General features: G+C 37.3%; 1 protein-coding gene across 1 annotated transcript in view; it reads right to left on the reverse strand.

The window, feature by feature from the left end:
• LOC136248008 (contactin-6-like) overlaps window positions 1-19,816 on the reverse strand; it is a 37,381-nt gene extending 17,565 nt beyond the window's left edge. Inside the window, exons 1-5 of the mRNA XM_066039827.1 lie at window positions 19,716-19,816; window positions 9,540-9,842; window positions 6,709-7,029; window positions 6,316-6,645; window positions 5,163-5,426 (exon numbers count right to left, since the gene is read on the reverse strand). Coding sequence (XP_065895899.1) covers window positions 5,163-5,426; window positions 6,316-6,645; window positions 6,709-7,029; window positions 9,540-9,842; window positions 19,716-19,791 — 1,294 coding nt within the window. The 5' untranslated portion in view covers window positions 19,792-19,816. The remainder of the gene's footprint in view (window positions 1-5,162; window positions 5,427-6,315; window positions 6,646-6,708; window positions 7,030-9,539; window positions 9,843-19,715) is intronic.
• Between the last annotated feature and the right edge of the window lie 3,574 nt (window positions 19,817-23,390).

Raw genomic sequence — 23,390 nt, forward strand, 5'->3', positions numbered from 1 at the left:
GTCTAGAATCAAGTGCACATGCAGCTGGAAGTGCTACAGGACATGATACTCACCAGGTGTAAAGTTGATATAACTTCTACCTACTACACTTCTGATGTCTAAGATCAGATGCACATGAAGCCAGAAGTGCTACACACACAACAGGTGCAAAGTTTACAGCCATAAAACTCATACTTCATGGTAACGTTTATACTCAGTTTACTGTCTGTAAGAAGGAGTACTTCAACAAGTATATACTGTATGGAAGTGCTTAGAATAATAATACATGCACACCTATTTTCCTTAGACTAAAGAATGCTTAAAACATTCAAATTATTTACAGTTATTCATTCAAACATTCAAATCCTCAATTGCAGCATTCATTTATACACTAATTTGTGCCTGCTATTATACAAAATTAAACATACAAACTTATGTAGCTTCAATGATCCTTAGTCTTTAAAATGTACATTCATTGTATCATAACTTCCCAGTCCAAATTAATTTCACACCATAGTTATCACTATGTGGTATATAAGAATTTTTTGATGCTGAAAAATATGGCCTGTTTGCAGTCTGTTTGTATGGTGCAGGTACAGTAAATATAATACTACAAGTGGTATGTGTACAAGTGGTGGGTTGTTACTTTTAAACCCACACATACACACACATGTGCATGCATGTAAACACACCAACACGTACGCAAACATGCCCGCACACATGCACGCATGCAAACACACACAAATGTACACGCAAACATGCACATGCACACATACATGTACACATGCACGCACACATATACACACACAAACACAAACACACATGCAACTAACACATGCAGGGTTACCAGGAGAATTTAGAGCACCTAGGGCAAATTTAGAATGTGCACATGGATAAGTCTGATACCTTCAGCATTTTAAGATGCCAACTTGGAGGGAAGGGGAGGGGATCTGGGGGGCATTCCTCCTAGGCAATTTTGATAACTAGATACAGTGATTTCAATAGTTTATCACAGCATAACTGATGACTGTTGTATTAGGGGTATCTTGAGCTTGCATAAGCTTTCTGCCAAATACAGGAAATTATTACTTATTGAACATTGAGGCTTACTGAGGCTTCTTGTGTCTCCAAGTCTACAGGGAAAGATTTACACTGTTGTTTATACTTTTTATGTGTGGACTGCACTAACGTAGCTATGAATCGTATCCTCTGGAGGCCCCTTACAAAGTGGGGCCCAGGGAAAAATTTCCCAGTTGCCCCCTCTCAGCAGCCTTGAACACATGCAAACAACACAAAGACACACTTGGGATTTAGAACTGAAAAATTCTATTTTAAAAAATAAAATGAGTAAGGGAACATTTAGCTGCATTACTTTAAGATTTAACCCAAGAGCTTCTTAGATCAACAGCCCAATTTAGTAATACACTCCTGAACTGTAAAAACCTTAAAAATGTATATATATACACAGTAAGAATGAACTAGTGAAGATCACTACTAATGTCTGCCACAATATTCACTATTTTTGTGTAGTGACGTTCACTACTATGTAATGAGGGTCACTACAAAAGAGTAGTGAAGGACACTAAAAAAGTAGCAAACATCAGTACTTAAAACAATTAGTATTGTGACAGAAATTACACTGTAGTAGTGAAATTCACTACTAATTTTTTACAGTGTACTTGCAAAAAATGTAATTGTCATTATTCTTATCACACGGTTTCACTGACTAATTTCTTCATTAGAGCATCAAATTTTGAATAGAATAAAGTGTTATATATAAAGCAGATAAAAGTGACAATTTTCTCTGAAGCTCTGTTGAAGCAAGCATTCTGACTAATTTCAGAAGAGGCTCCATTTCCCCCACTCTAATTAGTCAATGGTTGTAACATAAACTAACTACAACTAATAAAGCAGTCAACAATAACAGGCACACTGTACAACTTTTTTTGAAAAACTGCATGTACATGTAGCTATGTAGATACTAATTCATTTGTAACAACAACACAGGCAGAACAGTCTAAACACAATCTCAGACCATCTAAAAATTGGAGGATGTGGTGTCAGATTTTTCAGAATGCCCATATGAGATTCTGCTGTATTATTCAAAATGCACTACTGTATGTAATTTTCATTGCCAATGTTGCCCTGTAACAATCTTGTCACTTGAAAGTATAGGTGATACCAGGGGCGGAGGAAGTAGTTGATGTGAGGGGGGGCTGACCAGGGGTGGATCCAGACTTATGGTAAAAAAAATGAACTGAAGCACTACAATGTCTCTGGTTTAATAAGGTGAGACTAAAAAAAAAAAAAAGGTTGCAACCAGCTGACAATAGCTGCCCACCTCACCAGCTACGAATTTATACTGATAAACTACATAAAAATCCTTACATAGCTCACTACACACTACTCTAATACTGTGATTGCTTTATTAGAGTGACTGCTCTATTAGAGTATCTCGATCTTGATCACGGTTTTCAGCCCCACTCCAAGAAGGATAATTTTGCGTGATATCATTCTGAAGGGGGCTTCAGCCCCCTAGCCCCCCTTTCCGCCGCCTATGGGTGATACTATTATAGGGAAAGGAAAGCACTCAGACAAATAGTAGACATGTTGAAGGGTCTGGAAGAACATTTCATAAAAGCATGTTTGTTTGAGTTTCTAAAGTACATTCAGATACTCACATAACCTAAATCAGTAACGTGTTCAGTTGTGATAGCTGATGGTGCTGTGATACTCTCTGAGTCATTATATTATTTGTCATGCAATTTTATACCTCAAATTTAGATGAAAAGGTAGAGTACCACATGAATAAACGGTCTAAAAGTCAATTTATTAGAGCAAGAAAAGATGTTTGCAGAAATCTATTTCAGCAAAAAAATTAGTCTACTTGGTTAAAATAAAACTACTGTAATTCAAAGAAAAAAGCAGAATTGTTCTCATTGTTAGCAGATAATAATTCTGAGATAATACGTAGCTACTGTATGCTCCACACCAACTAATTTGACCATACATGTACAGTGCATGTGATATTGTTAGGAGTTTTTAAAGCTGTTAACACAGCATCTGGCATAAATTTCTCCATAATTTCTGTGCATATCTTTGGATATTATGGTAAAGTTACAAACTTTTAAGAACACAGTAGGTTTAGGCAAACTCTGCTCACTCAAAAATATAAGAAGTTTACCCTGCCAGCAGAAAATTTTGAGTTAAGCTTTGATACTTAAATTTTGTAAAATTAGGATTTTGCATGCATAGCTCACTGTAGAATGTGGTACATCATATCAAGCCAGTCTGTTGGTGTATGGTTGTTGTCATCTTCGCTATTAAAAGAATTACTGCCCTTTTTATTTGCTGACGACACCAAGTGTATACATACAGCTAAGACTGCTGAAGACTTCAACATTATACAAGAGGACCTTAACATAGCCAGCAACTGGTCCGTGTTGCGTAATTTATCATTTAATTGCTCCAAATGTGCTGTTTTACACTTTTGGTGCAACAATAATAGTACTGCTCAGTACTTCCTCAACAATAACAATATTGAATCGACAGAACTGATTAAAGACCTTGGGATCATGATATCTACTGACTTCTCCTGGTCTGCTCATTGTAATATGGTTGTGTCCAGAGCCTACAAACAGCTAGGCTTAATCCGTCGTAGTTTTACAACCAACTGTATCTTGACAAAGAAACAATTATACATCTCCTTGGTGCGTTCTCAACTTATGTACTGCTCCCAAATCTGGCGACCCAATCTTGTTCAAGATATCCAGCTTTTGGAAAGGGTTCAGCGGAGAGCCACAAAGTACATTCTTAATGATTATACTTCATCCTATAAAACTAGACTATTAAAGTTGTCGATGCTTCCCCTCATGTTTACTTACGAACTAAATGACTTGTTATTTTTTATTAAATCCATCAAGAATCCATCTTTACACTTTGACATCTCCAAGTGGGTCCATTTTAACAGCAACAGTTCTACAAGATCATCAACCCATTCCAAGCTAGTTCATAATTATACGAAATATAGCACCTACCGCCACTTTTATTTTAACCGTTTACCACGTTTATGGAATGTACTGCCACCTTTAAATCTAGATCTATCTATAGCAACACTAAAGAGACAGTTAAACAACATCTTCTGGGCCATGTTCACTTCAAACTTTGATGACAATAATTACTGTACTTATCATGTTGTATGTCCTTGTCATAGGTGTAGTTCCACCCCAATTACCCCTTTGTTAATTAATTAGTTTACTTGTAATTTTTAGTTGCTCCCTTGTAATCTTAACTTATAATTGGGTGCTGATAGCTCTTATCAGCACACCAGCTGCTGTATTTTATAGTCTAGTTTAGTTTTATACCAACCCCCCAGTTTGTATCCATGTCTTTCAGCAGCAAAATCACAATAATAATAATAAAATCTTGTATACTGCTCTGTACACATTTAGCTAAGTTCTAATACTAAGTACAGCATAAAGAACCCGTGAGCTTAAAATGGTGCTTTTATATGTTTTACAAACCCGATCCAAATTGCACATCAACCAAAATCAAACTAACACCACCATTGGATAACTACACTATCAACTTTGACCCTCAGCATCACTCAAACTACTCAAGGCTTGTTTTAAGATACCTTTTTCTGTGTGGTGTGGTGTGCTTGAATGGCAGTTTCTGGCCTTGTGAAGGACCTGGCTTGGCAAGAATTATCAGTAATGTTAGAAATCAGCAAAACAGCAAATTTTTCACTTACATGTATTGTAAGTACAGTATTACAATTTCCCAGTCTTATACAATGTTGATCTAAATACTTGTAACTAGCACCTGTAGTAAAGCACGACATGCTAACCGTTTCAGAATGATCAAGAGTTAAATCCGTAAGTTATGTTAATTCTTTTCTTAGCTCAGACCATTTCATCACACCTTTTTCAAAAGTTTTTTTTTCAAAAACATTTTGACAATCACCTTTTAAATTTTTTTCTTTTGTTACATCTATTGTAGTGCCAATGCTGAAACTCTTTTGTGTTCAGATGTAATCTACTAATAAAAACATCAGTACGGGTATCAGAATTAGTAATTCTGTAGCCAATGTATCGGTCATTGGAATAATTGTTGGTATAAATTTCCATATTGGTGCAACTCTAACACATAAATATACAGTACGTTATACACAATTTTCTTACTTGGATCTGTTACTATCACAGTCCATGAAGCAGAAGCACTACCATGAGTATTTTGAGCAAAGCATTGATATACTCCACTATCAGTTGAAGTGACATTTGATAGCGTTAATTTTCCATTCTCTATAACATTACTTGGCAACGGCATGGCATTGTAGAAATAAGTTACTGAAGGATCAGGAATGGCATTAGTCACACACTGCATTGTGGTGGTGTCTCCAGTATACAATAATGTATTATTAGGGGATGATATAATAGAGGGAGGAGCTATAGAATTATAAAACAACAAAGTGATAACATTTCTAACAGAGCAATTACAATATCTAGAGAATATGCTTGGCTTCACTGTCTTCCCAGTTATCGCATAATAGAGTATTCGCACACTGTGCTTAAAGTTATTTACTCATTTTCACTACAAAGCTCATGCCTTTTTGTCTGCAACAAAAGTGCAAAACGCTAGTAGCAATTGATAGTAGAGTTGTACTGATAATCAAACCGGTAATTGGTAGTGGCCAATAATTTGCTATAATCAGAAATTGGTTATAATGTCAACTACACTGTATAACTGCAGCACGGCTGCAGGACTACTGGAGAGTTAGTGTCAAATTCCCTGGCATGGACATGTTTATAATTTGTTTATGGTCTGCAGTGACCACAATCCTAACACTAGCAACTATTAGACCCTTAGCCCACTTGTCTGATTAACAGCTTTGACTTGTGGTATGTGTACATCCCATAGCATTAGCTTAACAAACATTGGTTTAGTGGATTATGCACAAAGTGTAACTTGTGAAGTCCTACAATCAGGTATTGGTTAACTACAGCATCAGTAAAATATTTACTGTATATTAAAGTAAAATATATTGGATTAGCCTAAAATGTGGGAATTGGTATCCAGTTTGTGTAGAAATAAACAATTAATTACTGCAATTTTCCATCATTATCGTACATTAATTTTGTAGATATTATTATTCTCTTCCTCAGTGAAGTGCATAAAAAAGCTATAGCTAAATGAGATGACATTTCTTGCAAATGTAAATTCTACTGCAATGCTGTTAGGTGTTTTGTAAACATATTATTGTCAAGGCAGTGGTGTAAATTGACAATGCAGCATTATGTATTATTTTAAATACCAAACTGTATTTGATATACTCACCAAACACTGAAATAGTAAATGGCACCACATTCAGTACAGTAACAGATCCCGTAATAAAATCTCCTACTAAGCAAATATAATCTCCGGCATTATCTTCTCTCACTCTATCAATAAACAAAGTATAACGACGATCAATATTAGTATTAATAGTTGACATTGGTCCTCTCATGTTGTCATCTAAATCTTGAAATCCAGCTCTATTATAAAAAACCTCTAACCGAGTGATATCATTAGCAATAGCCAGACAAACAAGCTCTGCATCAGACCCATTCTGTAACATAGTGTTCTGCTGTAGTGTGTTGTAGATGGTGAGGTTCTCACTGTATCGATCTAAACAACAAACAACAACAATCAGTAAACGTGTCAATAACAACAACTACACACTTGTCTTACCAACTTGTCTTAACTGATAAGAATAAGGACTGACAATAGTTTCAAAGATCAACCTGTTTATCACATGACATTGATACATACGAGGGTTAACACCATCAGTGATATCACTCAGAACAATATTTCCAACAATCAGATCACCAGATGGTAACACCTTGTACTTATCAGTAGTAGAAATGTCTATTGATGAAGAATCAATTGTCCACTTCACTATAGGAGCTGGGTTGGCCATTGGAGGGTTACATGGTAGCAAAATGTAAGATTCAAGTGTGACATCAATCATGGTGGTATTTGATGCAACACCATTCCAATCATTTCTAAATGCTACAAATAAAATTAACTACATTGCAAATGAATTATTAACTTCGCATATTTAACAGTCGTAGCTTTGGTGGAATCTGTAGTTGGAGCATAATGGGGAAATGGAAATGTATAAAGACATAAATACTCCATGATTTTGCTGACATTTCCAAAAAGCATAATGTGTTAATTCAAAGCATGATAAATTCAAGCCTAATACAATGTGTAGTACAATTAATTTTAGTAAAATGATAGCTGTGTTTATTATAAGTGACCATATTTTGGAAAACCATCCTTTACCATACATGGCAAAATTATTTTGTAGAAAAACTCAGGTGCTGGAATGGTTAAACTAGGTCTTGAGACAATGATACATGCCATTCAGGTTGCAGAAAAGTGCCGTCAGAAATATTTTTTATGTACATATTTTCAATGAAATATTTGTAATTTGTCACCACGTGCATTAATTTTGTTCCACTTAATTACTCACAGAACTCCCTGCATTACTTACGTAGTTGGTAGTTACTGTACAGTATTAGACAGTTAATTGGTCATATCTCTAAGATATGAACCTTGACACAAGATAAGTGATTGAGCTATATAACAGAAAATTGACCAATGTGTGGAAAAGGATGGTTCCAAAATACAGTCAGATTTAGTTACAACAGGCACAATTGTTTTGAGTGACATATATACATACACAAAAGCCCAAGGGCCAGCAAGGGTGTACTACAGGACAGATGTGTCTGTTGTAAATTTTACACTGAGACGTGATGCGAAAATTTACTCTCATTAATTTTTATTCTTACACAATTATAGCTGACACACTGTAAGAAGAGGATGTTCCAACACACTTAATATCCATAGGATTTACTGTTCTCCCCTTTCATATGGTGTATGGAAGTTCACCATTGGTAAATCATGTTGCGAAAATTAAAAAGAGGGAATTCACAAGTACACAAAAAATTGAAATTTTAAACTACTGTATAGCAGGTTATTTTCGAAGCAGAAAATTTCGCACAAGACGTGAAATCTGAATTTTGAAGGATTTTAATTTCGAATAGTGCATATTTCGAAGTCCAGGTGGATTTCAAACGAAAATTTGTGTCACAAATTATGAAGATACAGTGGCGGATCTAGAGGGGTTTCGACAGAAACCCCCTTTTAAATTTAGCTCAGTGGCAGTTTAAAAATATAAACATTGTTGCACTGACAATTTGTCATAGCAAACAACTATATACCACTGTATTTCAGTAGCATGCATGCAGTTGCACTTAACTGACACCATTTATAGCTATTAAACCCTCAGCAACACTTCACTTTTCATCTCTCACTGCATTAAAAACGATCGAGATACTCTAATAGAGCAGTCAAGTAACTACTCTAATAGAGCAATCAAAGCTACAGCTTGTAGTCACCATCTTTGCCCTATAGTTAGCTATATAACATTTATTTAAAGCATTGGATTTATTGCAATTGGTAACTAAAAATAGCCTAAAATCCAATCTCAGAACTTGAAAGTCTCAAAATTTTCCGGAGAAATGCCTTATTCAGCTACACCAGCTTTCTGAAACCCCCTTTTAAAAATCCTAGATCCGCCACTGAGATACGTGAATGTTTGCCAAAAACTGACTTACTGATGGAATAATTCCCATCCCTGTGCACTGGAGAGAAGACTGAGGGAGTCTCGAGTGGAATAAATTCACTGGCTCGATCGTGCTGCCATAGATTCTAGACAGGAGAGCAGACGACATCAATTCCCATACTGGATCATCTCGGTTTTCTGGTTATTGGTACAGTAATGATACAGTTTACCATGAGCCAAACTCTAGGAATACACAAGCGAATCACCGAAAGTTGGATCGTTACTTTCACTTGTGGGAATTTATTTTCGAAGAACAACCGGAATATAAAATATACATGCCATGTAGACAACTATTATGATATGCACAATTATTCATGACTATAAAAGCACAATATATTTTAAAGCATAATAGAGATTGCTAAAAAAAACAAGAACAAGAGCCAGAGCCAGACAAGTCAGCATAACTACTGTATAACGAACATATCAAACCCTTTAAACCTAACACTTAAAATTGTCACACACTCGAATAGAGACTAAAGGCCTCGGAAGACATAGGTCAACAAAACAGGAGCACCGATTCTCTTGTATAATATTGATTATTTGTGCCACTTTAATTTTTAGACATGACCAATGACAAAGGCAGCTATTATTCTTAACATGGGGTTGTGAAGCAGTAACCTACCATATGTACCCTTCAAGCTTTTCTATTATGTGCCACCATCAGATAGGGTATGTAGTACCATATCCATTGAGTCCAAATAGAGATCTGTGGGAAGACGATTTCAAGTGTTTGGCTTAAGAAGGTTTGACATACCCCATAGCAGCTCTTAACATGCTGACTTAAATATTGACTCTTGGTCCCATATTTTAATTTTTTAAAGTATTTTACACTTCAGTTTATAATCTAGTCAACTAACTGTATAATACACGATGCAATGTATTCACTCACAGGCATACTGTATAAGAGCAGATCTACTAATAACACTGCCAGCTTCATTGGACACTATACAATGGTATACCAGACCCTCCACAGTAGCATCAACTCCTTCCATAATAACAGTGATCTCCAGTGTGCCATTATCTTGTATAATATGTGTGTTATCTGTTTGTAATACCTGATCATCACGATACCATGTTACTGTGACATTCACATTAGGAAATCCTTCAACACTGCAAGGAAGTCTCAGAGTAGTATTCATACTGCTAACCACTACTCTGTCCTCAGGTTCAGCAATAAATCTTGGGCCTTCAGCTGCATAATGTATGAAAATTGCAACTATTAAATGTCATAGAATAGCTATATGTTAGTTAGGAAATGTGACCCAGTTTGAAAAAACCAGTCTTATTTTCTGTATATCCAAGTTTGATATTTAAGTGGTAACTTTCCATGCCTTAAAGGAATCTACTCCAAGCTCTGCTATGTTATATTGTGCTATATAATTATACATAAAGGTTTTACAGTAACAAAGTTTTATATTGCTATAATATTCACCAGAGGCGTTATTATTATGTTGTCAAGTTGTGTCAAATTGTAAAGGATATGAGCAAGTATGGTGATCACAAAATGATAAGTGCTTAAACAAGGGTGATGATTACATAACTGCATACATCAGTGCAATAAACTGTGCATAAATAAGGGATGCTAATGTGATCCCCATGATAGTAGTGATAAACTAGCATTGCTAAAGTGTATAGGGTCTAGCTTGTAAGATTTTCCTACAGTTATATTTCAAGACACACGGTAATGTGTCGTGCGGCCCAAGAAGCCGGCGCGCAACACCCGTGAGTATATTGACAGGAAGAACGAAAACGAAATTTTCGCACCACCGTAGCTCTGTGCTTCCTTGATGAAACAAGACGATTTTTGCTGTGGACACTTCCTCCACCTTCAGTACTCCACATTCCAAATTTGAGCGAAATCGCTTCAAGAGTTCCCGAGATATGCGACTTCAAAAATTGGCTTAGTTTCTTCGGTTTTTTTTCCTTCCTATTTTTCTTCCTCTTTTCGCACACTTCCAAATCTGCTATAAAACGCGAATGTTATATCCGATTGCCTTGACATTTGGCACACAGAAGGGGGGTATAAACGCGCATCTCGGTACCTACTTTGGCTGGAATACGATAAACAGACAAAGAGTTATTAGCGATTATTCACGAAAAATAACACCAATATGTTGTCACGCCTACAGGGTAAACCGCGTATGGGAAGAAGCTGAACATCGGTGGGTGAATAGGTTAACGATTGAACCTCAAACCTTTTGTGGTTTGAAAGAAATTGAGCTAAAAACCAGGAAGATACAGCGAAAAAATCAACAGTGTGTAACAATTACGCAATCGAGATTAGCTAATAAAAAACGACTACTTACTACGCCTACCAGAAAAACCACTTAGGGTAATGCTTTGAAATTCGCTGTACAGATGGAGTAATCATCTTAGAAAGGCTCTTCAATGGTGTAGAAGAATCAGACTTAAAGCCACGGAGTTATAACACGAAATCCAACTTGGTGTAGAAAGTGAGAGATTGAGATACTCTAATAGGGCAGTCATCCTAATAGAGCATCGCCCTGTAGAGAGTTCAGCTACAAACAATTCACCCTGTAGAGAGATCAGCTAGAAGAAGTTCCGTCGTAGGGAGTTCAACTATGTATTTCAGCTAGAAGAAGTCACCTTGTAGAGAGTTCAGCTACTAAGAAACTATCATGTAGAGAGTTCAGCTGCAAACAAATCACCTATAGAGAGTTCAGCTACAAACAAATAACCCTGTAGAGAGATCAGCTAGAAGAAGTTACCTTGTAGAGAGTTCAGCTACAAACAATTTACCCTGTACAGAGATCATCAAGAAGAAATTACCTTGTGGAGAGTTCAGCTACAAACAAATCACCCTGTAGAGAGATCAGCTAGAAGAAGTCACCTTGTAGAGAGTTCAGTTACAAAGAAACCACCATGTAGAGAGTTCAGCTGCAAACAAATCACCTGTAGAGAGTTCAGCTACAAACAAATCACCCTGTAGAAAGATCAGCTAGAAGTTACCTTGTAGAGAGTTCAGTTACAAAGAAACCACCATGTAGAGAGTTCAGCTACAACTAGTGATCCTGTAGAGACATCAGCTAGAAGAAGTTACCATGTATAGAGTTCAGCTACAAAGCAACCATTATGTAGAGAGTTCAACTACAAACAAGTGACCCTGTAGAGACATCAGCTAGAAGAAGCTACCTTGTAGAGAATTCAGCTACAAAGAAACTATCATGTAGAGAGTTCAGCTGCAAACAAATCACCTGTAGAGAGTTCAGCTACAAACAAATCACCCTGTAGAGAGATCAGCTAGAAGAAGCTACCTTGTAGAGAGTTCAGCTACAAACAATTCACCCTGTACAGAGATCAACTAGAAGAAATCACCTTGTGGAGAGTTCAGCTACAAACAAATCACCCTATAGAGAGATCAGCTAGAAGAAGTCACCTTGTAGAGAGTTCAGTTACAAAGAAACCACCATGTAGAGAGTTCAGCTGCAAACAAATCACCTGTAGAGAGTTCAGCTACGAAAAGATCATTCTGTAGAGAGTTCAGCTAGAAGAAGTCACCCTGTAGAGAGTTCAGCTACAAAAAGAAAGCACCATGTAGAGAGTTCAGCTGCAAACAAATCACCCTGTAAAGAATTCAGCTACAAATAAATCATCCTGTATAGAGATCAGCTAGAAGAAGTTACCTTGTAGAGAGTTCAGCTACAAAGAAACCATCATGCAGAGAGTTCAGCTGCAAACAAATCACCTGTACAGAATTCAGCTACAAACAAATTACCCTGTAGAGAGATCAGCTAGAAGAAGTTACCTTGTAGATAGATCAGCTACAAACAATTCACCCTGTAGAGAGATCAGCTAGAAGAAGTCACCTTGTAGAGAGTGTTCAGTTAAAAAGAAACAATCATGTAGAGAGTTCTGTAATAAATATATGTATTATATATATATAATTTGTACATTTACTAATAAAATCAGTAATATTTAAAGTATTTAACATCTGCTTCATCTTTTCTTCTTCCTGTGGTAAAGAAAAAAAGATAGGTTAAAAAAGCCCCAAAGCCGGCTTTGGGGTATACAAATACAAAAAGAAGTGAAATCTAATCCAAAACAGCCAAGCTGTAAAAAAAAGGGTGCGGCCCTCAAAAAGGCTATGGTGAAAAAAGATGTGAAATCCAAGGTGGCGGCCAAGAAATGGCTGTGATGGTAGGTTAATGATAAAAATTTTAACAACGACAATTCAGGTGAATTTTGTGCCGCTTGGTTTGTGAGCTTCTATAATGCCAAGTCAAAGGAAAAATGGAACCAGATATAAAATTATGTATGAGACTATATATATAACAGTATGACAGAACACATGCCCCTATATGTATAATCATTAATACTCAAAGCAGCAAAGCAATATGTCAAACAGTGAAATAATTAAGTCTTTAGTGTTAGCTATTATTGGCGTTACAGGAATAATGTACAGCTGTAGTTAGTCAAAAGAATATTCCACATATCTTTTATTATTTTCTAAAAACATATTGACAGTGGCTTATTAGAAGCATTTTGGGTTGCACTGAAGGAATGTTTGGGCTTGATTATACCTGTACCTAACAAAGTCTGTCAAGGAATCCTTGAAGATTTTGCATGTAAAGCTGGTTTCCGATTAATATATTTATGTGGGAAAGAGCAAATCTTAGAGAGCAAGGAAAATAAAGTTGTTAACCTCATCTGAGCTCCAAATATCCGTGCAATAGTTTAACACCTGCTTAAATAGCATTTAATTCAATTTAATACTTGGTCAATTTACAGATGACAGTATAAACTTTTTGCTTCCACCTCAGCTACATATTTTCAATCCAGGATGTTTGCAGGCTGTTTGGACAGTAAAAGTCTTTTATTTTAAAAGATGTTGTAACTTATTCATTGATTGTTTTATAGAGTGATCAGTATTGTTTAATAACTGCTTTATTACTGCCAGTTATTATTAATGACTAAATCACAAATAGACTGGTGATTACAAAAGAGGAGAAAGGGAAAATTACTATCATTATATGACTAGCATTTTTCAGTATAATATGGATTCTAACACAACTAGTGGTGATTCACTTATTAACCAGTCTATGTTGATATAGCAATAATTATATTGCACCATGATAACAGAACATTTTAACCTCAGCTTAACAAATGCATTCCTGCAGTATGCATGTGCATCTAAGCTTCCAAATAATTGTGTTTAAGAATACGTATAAATTATATGGTTTTTCAAAAATAAATTTATTTTGTGCTTACTTTATGGTGATGCATGTGGGCTGCAAAATAGGTCACTACTAATGTCTGCCACAATACTCACTACTTTTATGTAGTGATGGTAACTAGGTCACCACAGGAAATAAAACTGTCTTAGTCATCATTAAGAATGTAATCTAAAGTAATGCCTTAATACCTACACTGACTGAAATCTGGTTTTATACTGTGCAGCTACGTAACTAAAATTTATAGCAACCACCTGGCAGTCAATGACTTATGTGTGTAAGCCACTCCAGTGTGGGAGTTCAAAGGTGCAGCAGCTCAGGGTTTAAGGTCCAACATTTCCAACCCCAGGGTCCAACCCCAGGATTCAAACTGCAGGCCAATGTCTAGTTGAGTCCCACACTCGGTCTCCTTATTAGAACCTACATACTAAGCTAGCTATGTATCTATCTGAGAATGACTTCTTGTGGTCTATATGATCTAGCTACAGTAGCTATAGCTAAGTTAATGTCCTTTTCATAAGTGCAAACATTGTGGGATCAGTTTCACTCAAAATAAGAGTATTTAAAAATATAGATGTGAATTGCTATAGTAAACTTTTATGTATAGATGATTCGTTCAAGCTAACATATGAATTAATTGGTTATATAAATAAATGCTTAAATATTGTACTTTAGAAAAATGTTTTCTTAGAATTAGCAGTAAGTTTAATTGCACTTAGCAGGGTCGGATCCAGAGTTTGGTAGGGGGGTTGGTGCACTTTACTTCATAGGTAGGGTCCGCAATCCGAAAAATCAACTTTTACAAATCGATCCCCCTACCATTGTGGGATGTTCATTGTGGTATCCCATTGCAAGATTCACCATGAAACCGGAAGTACGATTGTTGTCTTCACAGAAATATCGATTTTAGTATTTCGTGAGATGCAAATATTATTTTTTAAATTTCGTGCTCCACACAAAGAACAGGATAGAACTTGCTGCTTAGCTAGATATTATCTAGAGTTAATGTGGTTAAAAAGTACGCACAGTAATAAGCAAATGATTCACTGGGTTCCCGGCACAGGGTCGCTTTCTCTCAAAAAGCAGAAAACGAAACACAAATTTTCGAATTCAAACTGCCCTACCAGCCAAGACAAGAAAAGCCAACTCTTCCTCATAGTGATGTGATAAGGTTGGATGCATAGTCTGTCTATGCTGTTAGTCTGGATAGGATCTGAGACTTCTCACCATCTGGGTGAAGAAAGTCAAAATTTTCGTGCGTCATTTCAAGGGATTCTCTCAATGGTACCAAAGTGCTTTCCAGTACTTCTGATGCCACACTGGTCACTTAATTTTGTTTAGAATGATGATAAATGATGGATCAAAACGTTTGGTAGTAGTAGTAGTTGGTGTTTCTGTGATTTCATATGATGCAGTATACCAGCAGCTCACCAGGAGCTCCACCCAGCTCGAATCAAAAATGACAGATTGTGTGCTTTTTTCGGTTTGTTTTTGGATGTTTTGCAGCATAATGGTGATGTAGGGTGATCTAGTGAAGATTTGAAGCCGCTGTGGAGCGTAAGAGGTGAAGTTAAATTTGGACGATTTTGCTGCCTCCCTTGATGCATAGCTTAGAACGAGGCGTGGAAGCCGTGGATGAAATAATAATTGACAACCGCTGCTACCAAACGTTTAGGGACATCTTTTGCCATAGTTTTAGTTTATAATTGATGATTGTTGTGGCTGCAGAGGCGCTGGAATTGGCTAGAAAGCACGACACAATTCTTTGATGCTGCAGAAAATTTTGACGTTCGTCACCCAGATGGTGAGAAGTCTCAGATCTATTCCAAACTAACAGCATAGACAGACTATGCACCCAACCGTATCGAAACACTATGAGGAAGAGTTGGCTTCTCTTGCCCTGGGTGGTAGGGTAGTTTGAATTCGAAACGTCGTATCTCTTTGTCTGTTTTTTCAAAGAAAGCAACCCTGTGCCGGACACCCAGCGAGTCATTTACTTATTTCTGTGAGTACTTTTCAACTACAACAACTCTGGATACCATTTGGCTAAGTAGCAAGTTTCATCCGGTCCTATGTGTGGAGCACGACCAAACTCAGTTTTCGAGTAGTTCGCTCTTGCCTTCAGAGACGAATTGATCTTTGGCTTAAGGGTGATTTTTTAGCTTTATTTAATGAAGGGATTGTCATACAGAAACATCTATCTGCTTCACCTCGCTATCGTCCTTCCTGTGATGATCAAACTCATTCTTCCAGGTTTTCCCACCTTATGACTCAGGGCCGTGTTAATGCTGCTCTTCGCTGTCTGTCTCCTTCTTGTGACTGTGGCCCTCTTAACTTGGATCATGTAGTGGGTTCCTTGTCTGATGGTTCTCCCAAAACTGTGTTTGATGTATTGCATGAAAAACATCCTCATGGTCGTGCTGCAGACCCTGATGCTATACTTGATCCCGTTGACTCCTCTCAATCGTTTCATCCAGTTCTATTTGATGGCTTAGATGCTGCTTTAATTAAATCAGTGGTCATGCAGATAAGTGGCTCTGCAGGCCCTTCTGGTCTTGATGCTCATGCTTGGAGACATCTTTGTACAGCGTTTGGTGATGCTTCTAATGACTTGTGTGCAGCTGTTTCTACTTTTGCCCATCGTATTTCCACCTCTTATGTTAATTCAAAATATTTATCTGCTTACTGTGCTTGTCGCCTAATTCCTCTTGACAAGCGTCCTGGTGTTCGCCCTATTGGTGTGGGTGAAGTTTTGCGAAGAATTATTGGAAAAGCTGTGATGAGAATTATAAGGCGTGATTTACAGCAGGCTGCAGGATCCTCTCAATTATGTGCTGGTCAAATGGGTGGTTGTGAAGCTGCTGTCCATGCAATGAAACAAATATTTGACTTGCCTGAGGTTGATGGTGTTCTCCTTGTTGATGCTAAGAATGCCTTCAATGAGTTAAATCGTCAAGTAACACTCCGAAACGTTGAGGTCCTCTGCCCTTCTCTTGCTCCCATTTTAATTAACACTTATCGTACTGATGCTTTTTTGTTTACTGGAGGTCGTACCATCTTTTCTAGTGAAGGGACTACCCAGGGTGATCCTCTCGCTATGGCTATGTACACTATCGGTACTTTGCCCTTGATTTCTCGTCTTACTGGTCTAGTAAAGCAGTGCTGGTATGCTGATGACTCTGCTGCTGGTGGCAAGCTTTCCAAGCTTAAGCAGTGGTGGGACTTGTTATCTTCCGTAGGGCCCCATTATGGCTATTTTCCAAATGCTACTAAAACTATCTTGATAGTCAAGGAAACTGTTTTAACTGATGCTAGAACAATTTTTGGAGACTGTGACATTCAGGTTACTGCTGAAGGACACCGTTATCTGGGAGGTGTAATTGGCACTCCTGCCTTTGAACAGCTATTTTTGAGACGTAAAGTGGATGGCTGGATTGATGATCTTAAGACCTTGAGCCTCTTTGCCGAAACACAACCTCATGCTTCCTATGCTGCTTTTTGTCATGGTCTCTCTTTCCGATGGAACTATTTTTTTCGTGTTTCTTCTTGTTCTACAGACCTTTTCCTTCCTCTTGAACATTTTGTTAAATCTGTTTTCCTTCCTAGTCTATTGGGTCGAACTGTCCCTGGTGATGTTGAGAGAAAGCTATTTGCCTTGCCTGTGCGGCTAGGAGGCCTTGGTGTGTTTGATCCTTCGATTGTTGTGTCACAGCAGCGTTCCTGCTCTGTAGAAGTAAATGCTGGTCTCGTTGGCTTGATTATCTCTCAGGTACATCAACTAGGTGACTGTCTTGATGCACAGGTTCAGTTGCGATCCAAGTTTCACTCTAGGAGCCATCAAGAGCAACTTCAATCTGCCAATCATTTGTTCGATGAACTTCCTCCTAGCATGCGTTCCTCAGTCATGTTGGCTCAGGAGAAGGGTGCATCGAATTGGCTCTCTTGTCTTCCATTGAAGTCGCATAATTTTGTGCTTCATAAAACTGCTTTTCGTGATGCAATTGCGCTTCGCTATCATTGGCTACCATCTGCCTGCCCTACTTCCTGTGCCTGTGGTCACTCTTTTACCATAGAACATGCTCTGTCTTGCCCAAAGGGTGGGTTTCCTTCTCTGAGACATAATGAAGTGCGTGATCTAACTGCCAATTTACTTTCCGAGGTCTGTAACAATGTTGTCACTGAACCCCACCTTCAGCCTCTTTCTGGTGAGACCCTTCAATACAAAACAGCTAATCGTGATGATAACGCAAGGCTTGACATTGCAGCTAATGGTTTTTGGGGAGGACGGTTTGAGAGGTCATACTTTGATGTCAGAATTTTTAACCCTAGTGCACCCTCAAATCAACCCCTACACTCTGCATACCGACGTCATGACAAGGAAAAGAGACGTGAATACCAACAACGGGTTCATGAAGTAGAGAATGCCTCATTTACTCCCTTAATTTTTACCACTACTGGTGGAATGGGTGATGCTGCTACTCAGTTTTATAAGAGATTGGCCAACCTTTTGAGTGCAAAGCACAGTCTTTCCTACGGAATAGTGATGGGATGGCTGAGATGCAAATTGAGCTTCTCTTTGTTGAGGTCTGCAATTATGTGCATTCGCGGTGCCAGGTCCAGTTTGCGCTGTCCCATTGCTGAGGCACCGATTGCAGTGCAGGTCGCTGAGGCCCATATGTAAGATAATTTGTTTTTGTTTATTATGTACTGTTTTATCTAACAGTCCTGCCGTCCAGTAAAAAAAAAAAAAAAAAAAAAAAAAAAAAAAAAAAAAAATTTTAAAAATAAAGTTTGCATCTTGCGAAATACTGAAAACAATATTTCTGTGAAGACAACAATCGTGCCTCCGGTTTCATGGTGGATCAAACAATGGGATACTACAATGAACATCCCACAATGGTAGGGGGATTGATTTGTAGAAGTTGATTTTTCGGATTGCGGACCCTATTATAGGTAAGCTACACTGCCTCATGAAAACTGTGACTGCTTTATTAGAGTGACTGCTCTATTAAAGTAACTCGATCTTGTATAATGCAATTTTTTTGAGGGGAGGGAGGCACGTGCCCCTATGCCCCCCCCAACCGGATCCGCCATTGCTTAGAGTAATTTTACTAAAATTAGCTAATTGAGAAATTCCTTTTATTAGAAAACAGTCACGACGTACAGTCTAATATTAGGACTTTCTTCTAGATTTAAGCTTGGAACTTTCTTCTAAATTTAAGCAAATTTCTGCTAAATTCAAGACACGCTGCAAAATCAGAGGTGGTCTCATTCTTATGCACTTGTCAATTTCATGCCCCACCCCCGGGGGGGGGGGTGGGAGAATACAGCTAGGGGATTTGACAAATCGTGGTGTCAAATTCCCCACTACTGGAGCAAAATCGGCTGTCAAATCCCCACTATGTCCCCACCCCCATAGTAGGGGATTTGACAACACCTCAAGGATGACTAAGCTCATATTTCATGCATGCGGCTAGTAATAAACCTGCCCTGTAGCTAGTAAAATTATTGCAAGTGCGATTTTATTGTTTAGAAATGCAACTACCGAAAATCGGTCAGTGAATTGGAGTCTTGGACAACTGTCAATTGCCCCAGGGGTGGGGACAAGAAGCAATGTCAAATCCCCACCTGGGTTGTGGGGACGCCCGGGGGTGGGGGGGGGATGAAATTGACAAGTGTATTACCCCAGTGAACCTCAATTTACACTTACTACAAGAAAAAGATACTAAAACCTTAGTAGAACTTGTATTAGCTAGTTAGCTAGCTACGTAGCTATGTAGACGAGAAGACCAATTTTTCCGAGCTAGACAGTCCAAACTTAGTTTCGGTCAATATCTATTGTACTACATGTATGAGTACATGTACGTACGTACCTGTAGGTGGAACTCCATGTGTCATCGAAGAACAAAATATGATCATCAAAAACGCAGTAAACACAATTTTCTTCATTTTTTACTATACTCACATAAATGCAGCTAACTGGGGTGAACGTTAGCTGCTACTGACTTTTATCACAATTTCTAACACGTATACGTAGCTAGAATCAACGTCACTGATCTGTCCACATTGCATTTTTCACTCCTTTTATCAATTCATGCTGACGTCATACTAACAAAAATTAGGGATTTTACTAGTTAGCTAATAGCTAGGGGCCGAGGAGGGACAACTTCCTTTCAGTTTGCAGAGTAGAGGGCTGTGCCCTCTCAAGCCCAGAAAGTAAAGCATACAGCAACCGAACTAGTCTATACCTCTTTTTTCCTTGGTTTAGTCGGATCCATGCTAAAGGTTATGCAAGACGCAGCAATTAAGATTGGAATAATACGTGAATCAGTATTGATATATTATTATGTGAGAGATTGAGATACTCTAATACAGCAGTCACCTAACTACTCTAATAGAACATTCAGCGGAAACATAGGGTTCTGCTATGCAATTTATTCAATCTGTCTCCATTATCAGAGCCATCTAGCAAGTGCACGAGTCTATCTCCAATGCTTTTATTTTATTATTAAATGCTATCCCACTAGGGAGAGACCTGTGAGAAGGCTAAAGCCTGTGAATCACCCCTTGCTGCGAATACCATAGAATACAGGGAGTCAGAAACATGTAACAGAATTGAAGAATGTAGAAAATTTTTTTTGTTGATGAATTTATTTGTGGCGTATCTTGTAAATGACAGTCATTGCCATAATAATTATTATGGATTACAATATTCAAGGACACACTCATGTACCACTTAAATCTCAAAACATTTTGTGGCTCACCCCCACAATTATGCAAAAAAGTGCTTAAACAAGGATGACCGTTATCTGAAGTGCAAATTTAAATCCTATATACTGTGACTAAGCTAATAACTGTTATAGCTTATGGACAACTGTTATATAGCTTATACAAAAAAGGAGATACATATTAATATTAAGCCAACATACTGTAATACGGGCTATAAGACTGGTTTTGTCAGACTCAGTCACAGTTAAGCTGGTTCATTGCTAACTACATGGGCTAAATTAGTGATCAAGTTTGAACTTCAGGCAATGATCTCCCTTGTAAGGCACATTTTTATTGTAATGATCCCTACTACTGTAGGTTGCAAAAGTCTTAATTTTTTCTTATACTGTATACACTGGCTTGTTAACAATTCACCATCATATTATGTGTGAACTATAACCAAATCAATGGAAAGAACAGCACCAGACATATAGGCATGAGGCTACTATATTATAATATTGTAACGCATGCCCTTATAAGTACAACTTATTAATACATATACATATGATACAAAAGGTCTTGCAAGTGTTTCACTTCATCGTCTTTTGTTTTCTCAACATTTTTAATTATATAAATCCATTCAGTGGTCAGTGGAAGTTGGCACATGTATTTGGGTGTGAGGGAAACATCATTTGTTTCCTATTAGAAAACGTTTTTTGATTTATTATAAGTATTTTTGTTGTCATTGCTTTCCATTGTGTGTATGCTTAACTTATCATCTTCTTTTCCTGTGTCAGTTTTCATTTTGTTTTTTTCTTCTTTCCAGCATAATGCATGTGTTTGTACATTAGTTAGTCAGAAGAATATTCCACATTAATATTTTCCAAAATATCGTAGTGGCTTAATAGAATCAGTTTGGGTTACATTGAAGGGACATTAATTTAATCTTGGGCTTGATTGTACCTAATGAATACAAAATTAATCATGATGAAGATTTTAAAGCTGACAACTATCAATATTGATGTAAGTATGTATATTTGATATAAGTAAGATGAAAATAGTTCATCTAGCTCATAGCTAACCACAAATGGACTGGCAATCATAAAAAAGAGAAAAGGGAAAGTTATAATCATTACTGTACCTATTTAGCTAGCAGTTTCAATTTGGAATGGATTCCCACTCAACTAGCTAGTCTTGCAGCTACTTCACTTACATTCCAGTCTATGTTGATATTGTAATGAATATTACACCATAACAGACACATTTCAACCCACACAACCCACACAACCCACACATCCTGCTTAACAGATACATTCCTACAATATGCAGATGCATCTATCCGGTTACTCTTTTACTGATTTTTAAAGGCTTCCAAATAATTGCGTTTTAGATCATGCATCAAGTCAATTACATATTTACTCATTGCACAAAAAGTATGTTATGTACTATGGTTTCTCAATCAATAGATCAACAGATGAATAAATCAATAGATAGACAACTCTCCATTGTCACAAGGCATTGATCAGCCCAGATTGGTAGCCTCTCTGACCGCTGTAAGTACACAGTACAAAGTGTAAAGAATCAAGATATGTATGTAACAAAACTTTCCACCTTACATTCTGTAGAGGTTTTATTTACATTATGTATATGTGACCCTGTCTGCGAAAAGGGCTCTTATAGCCTTTCCAATTATCCATGTTTGGCTAATCATAACTCCTAATCTACTAAAGCTATCACCATGTAATTACAACCACAGCTACTGCCAGGTTAGGGTTGTTGAGTGACCAAATTGTAGGCTTGTACCATATTCACCAGTCAAGTTATGGGTTACCATATATATGCAATTGGAAAGGCTATAAGAGCCCTTTTCGCAGACCGAGTCACAGTATTACATCATTATCCTTCACAGCCACCACAGGAAATAAGGAAGAACTGGTTATACACCTGTATCATTTTTAAGGTTGTAAACTTTAAAGTGATGTTAGTTAATGCAAATGATTGAACAACTTTGGTTTATGTACTTGTACGACTAACTCAAGCTTATACCTATGAGGCCAGAATAAATAGCTAGTCTATACACATAGTTTCATGTTCTCAATTATCAAATTTTGCATGCGTATTTAAATGACTGCTCTTTAACAGTTTCTTGGTTGCTCTTTGAAGTATAGCTTTTGTGCTTGCGCTGTTTCAGTGTAGTATGCAAAAGATTTTTGCTTTACATTGCAAACAAAATTTATGATATCGCACTGACCAATTATTCCTATATAGAACTCACCCTGATTAGTTCAATAATATTGTATTATTCCCAACTGGCACAATAGATGCATGCATACCTATACTATCTGAATGGTTACTATAGTGCAGTAGCTATAGCTACCATCAACAAGGCTAGTCCTTTGAGTATACTTGACCAGTAATACATTAAAAAGATTCAATTTGCAAGGGAGAAACACTAAGCTACTGTAAAAAGGGGAAGTAAAGCCTTGCCATAATTATGTTGATGCAATCTGAACTTACCATTCTTTACATATCAACATCTTAGAAATGATTTACTCTACACTTATAGACTGGGTCACAATTTATTGGACATGAATCCTACATTAAATTACCTTCTGATCATCTTCGGTAACTAGAGCTCTTTGTTTTAAATGTCTCTCTCAGCAGAAAACATGTACCGTTTACTGTAATAATGAGAATAATACTTATGGTAATAATAATATATATTATAGCTCTCAAACTTAGGGGTCCCTGAAATTCAGACATTTCTTATTATAATTATTATCTCTGAAAGTTTGAAACAAATTTTTAGTAAGAGTCCCTGAAATTTCAGCACAATTTTA

This window comes from Dysidea avara, chromosome 1 (genome assembly GCF_963678975.1).
Source record: "Dysidea avara chromosome 1, odDysAvar1.4, whole genome shotgun sequence".
Classification (NCBI taxonomy): Eukaryota; Metazoa; Porifera; class Demospongiae; order Dictyoceratida; family Dysideidae; genus Dysidea; species Dysidea avara.